The sequence below is a fragment of the Ammodytes marinus genome, assembly GCF_949987685.1.
Source record: "Ammodytes marinus genome assembly, chromosome: 23".
Taxonomy (NCBI): Eukaryota; Metazoa; Chordata; class Actinopteri; order Uranoscopiformes; family Ammodytidae; genus Ammodytes; species Ammodytes marinus.
Window position 1 is genome coordinate 18,429,768 of NC_137227.1, and position 2,500 is coordinate 18,432,267.

The 2,500-nt window shown below is 42.2% G+C and overlaps 1 protein-coding gene across 1 annotated transcript in view; it reads left to right on the forward strand.

Moving 5' to 3' along the window:
* Positions 1-2,500, forward strand: part of exoc6b (exocyst complex component 6B) — a gene marked incomplete at its 3' end in the record, with an annotated part of 94,130 nt that overhangs the window by 56,718 nt on the left and 34,912 nt on the right. Inside the window, exon 15 of the mRNA XM_080051810.1 lies at positions 369-478. Within this exon, the coding sequence (XP_079907936.1) occupies positions 369-478 (110 nt within the window). The remainder of the gene's footprint in view (positions 1-368; positions 479-2,500) is intronic.

Genomic DNA, 2,500 nt, shown 5'->3' on the forward strand with positions numbered 1-2,500 from the left:
GATAGTTAGCCTGTTATCGGTGTATGAATGTGTGTGTGAATGGTAACGTGGGAAAGGAAAACAGGTCTCCCTTGTAAAAGAGTCTCCGGTTTCAATGGGATATTCCTGTATAAATAAAGGTTAAAAAAAAAATATATATAAAAGAAAATAATCATTGTCAGCACTATTCTGAAGGTTATTACAGATGTATTTGTTAATATGCTGCTGTGTGTCTGTTGTATGACATTGTATTGCAACAACAATACAAAGATTCTCACAAGAAATGAGTGTTGGCAATATTATTTTCCTGGTTGTTATTGTTGAAGTCAAATTTGAATAAAAAAATCCTTAATCTACGTTTTTTCTTTCTCTTGCTATTTTTCCTTTAGCTTCCTTTCCCCAAGAAACTTCCCTTCTCTGAGTTTGTGCCCAAAGTCTACTGCCAGCTCAAAGAGTTCATCTACGCCTGTCTCAAGTATTCTGAAGACCTGCACCTCAGGTAACCACAGACAGACAGACGGACGGACGGACGGACGGACAGACAGACAGACAGACAGACAGACAGACAGACAGACAGACAGACAGACAGACAGACAGACAGACAGACAGACAGACAGACAGACAGACAGACAGACAGACAGACAGACAGACACACACACACACACACACACACACACACACACACACACACACACACACACACACACACACACACACACACACACACACACATGCGTATTGGTTACGGTTGATACGGCGAATTAACTAAAACAATGCAGCTACTTTTCTAGCGAGGGGACGAGCAATCAGGAAACAACTTCCGCTGTCCAGATGGATTCCACACACACACACACACACACACACACACACACACACACACACACACACACACACACACACACACACACACACACACACACACACACACACACACACAGAGGCCTATGTATGTTCACATAAACACACACAGGGGAACTCTAAACTGCATATGTAACACATTTAAATGCAGATTTCACGGTAAAGCGAACTGGGATCCTTTTGTTTGATATGTGTTATTAGTGTCAAGTCAGGATACGGTTGGTGGTCTCCAACTACATACCGTCTTCCTTTATTCATACTCTCATCCCCTGTGTGTGTGTGTGTGTGTGTGTGTGTGTGTGTGTGTGTGTGTGTGTGTGTGTGTGTGTGTGTGTGTGTGTGTGTGTGTGTGTGTGTGTGTGTGTGTGTGTGTGTGTGTGTGTGTGTGTGTGTGTGTGTGTGTGTGTGTGTGTGTGTGTGGTTTTATTTCAGTAACCGTATTCGATTTGTTTACATTTTGTATCCAGTATTGTCATTTGATTTTTCGTTTTTGTCTCTGCATACTCATGTGTCTGTTTGTGTGTCCATGTATGAGTTGCATCTTTTTCTGTTCGTCTGTGTGTGCGGTTTTATGTGTCCGTGTGTGTGTATCTGTGTGTGTGTGTGTGTGTGTGTGTGTGTGTGTGTTCTCTCCGTGGGGGCTGGGAACCGGGGAGTTAGCATTGATCCGTGTCCGGCGGAAGAAAGAGAGACGGAGACAGGAGGAGGAGGAGAAGTGATTCGGGGGGAAACAGTTTGTCTAATCAAAGATGAAGGAGTCGGTATAGTAGGAGAGAAATCAATGCCTCAGACATTCAATTAAAGGTGCAGTGTGTAATATGACATCATCAAGAAAGTTCTATAAAGTTCTAGAATGCAACGCTCCCTGGGTAACTCCACCCCTTTAGAATAATAACAGAAGCTACAGTGGCCTTCAAGGACAAGAACAATTCTAAATTTTAAACAATGCACCTGATGACATTCCAACTATGACACTTTCAAGATGGCGGCACTAGGCCTTGGTCCAAAATATGCAGAAATATGGACATATATGAGACCCTTTCTAAGGGAAAAAATTATAATAAAAAAAAAATGTAAGCTATTATGCACTAAATTAAACCTACTTATGGATATTATAATTACTTTCTACAAAATCTGCTAGGAAATAAAACCCACAATTCTACACACTGCAGGTTTAAAGATCTGAATAAGCGAATTAAACAGCGTATCGGGTCAAATTTGAACCGTCAGAATCGGCTCACAATGTACTTTTTGACATAATATAAATGGTAAATGGACTCCACTTATTTAGCGCTTTACATTGTTCTGCACACATTCACCCAATCACACACACATTCATACACCGATAGCAGCAGCAGCTACCACGCAGGGTGCAAGCTAACTATCAGTAGCAGTTTAGGGTTCAGTGTCTCTTTGCCCAGGGACACATGGGGAGACGAGGGGATCGAAACACCAACCCTGAAACCCAGTGGACGACCGCCCATAGACAATACACTGCCCCTTCTGTCTCATTCAATAATTTGCTTTTAACACCTCTGAAATAATTAAAAAAAAAGTCTCCGGACAGATGTTTTTAGGGTAAGCGCTCCTTTGCTGACCAGCCTTCACTAATGGCTGTGTCTCAATCAAAGTAATGACCGGCCCGCTTGACCTGGGCTGATTT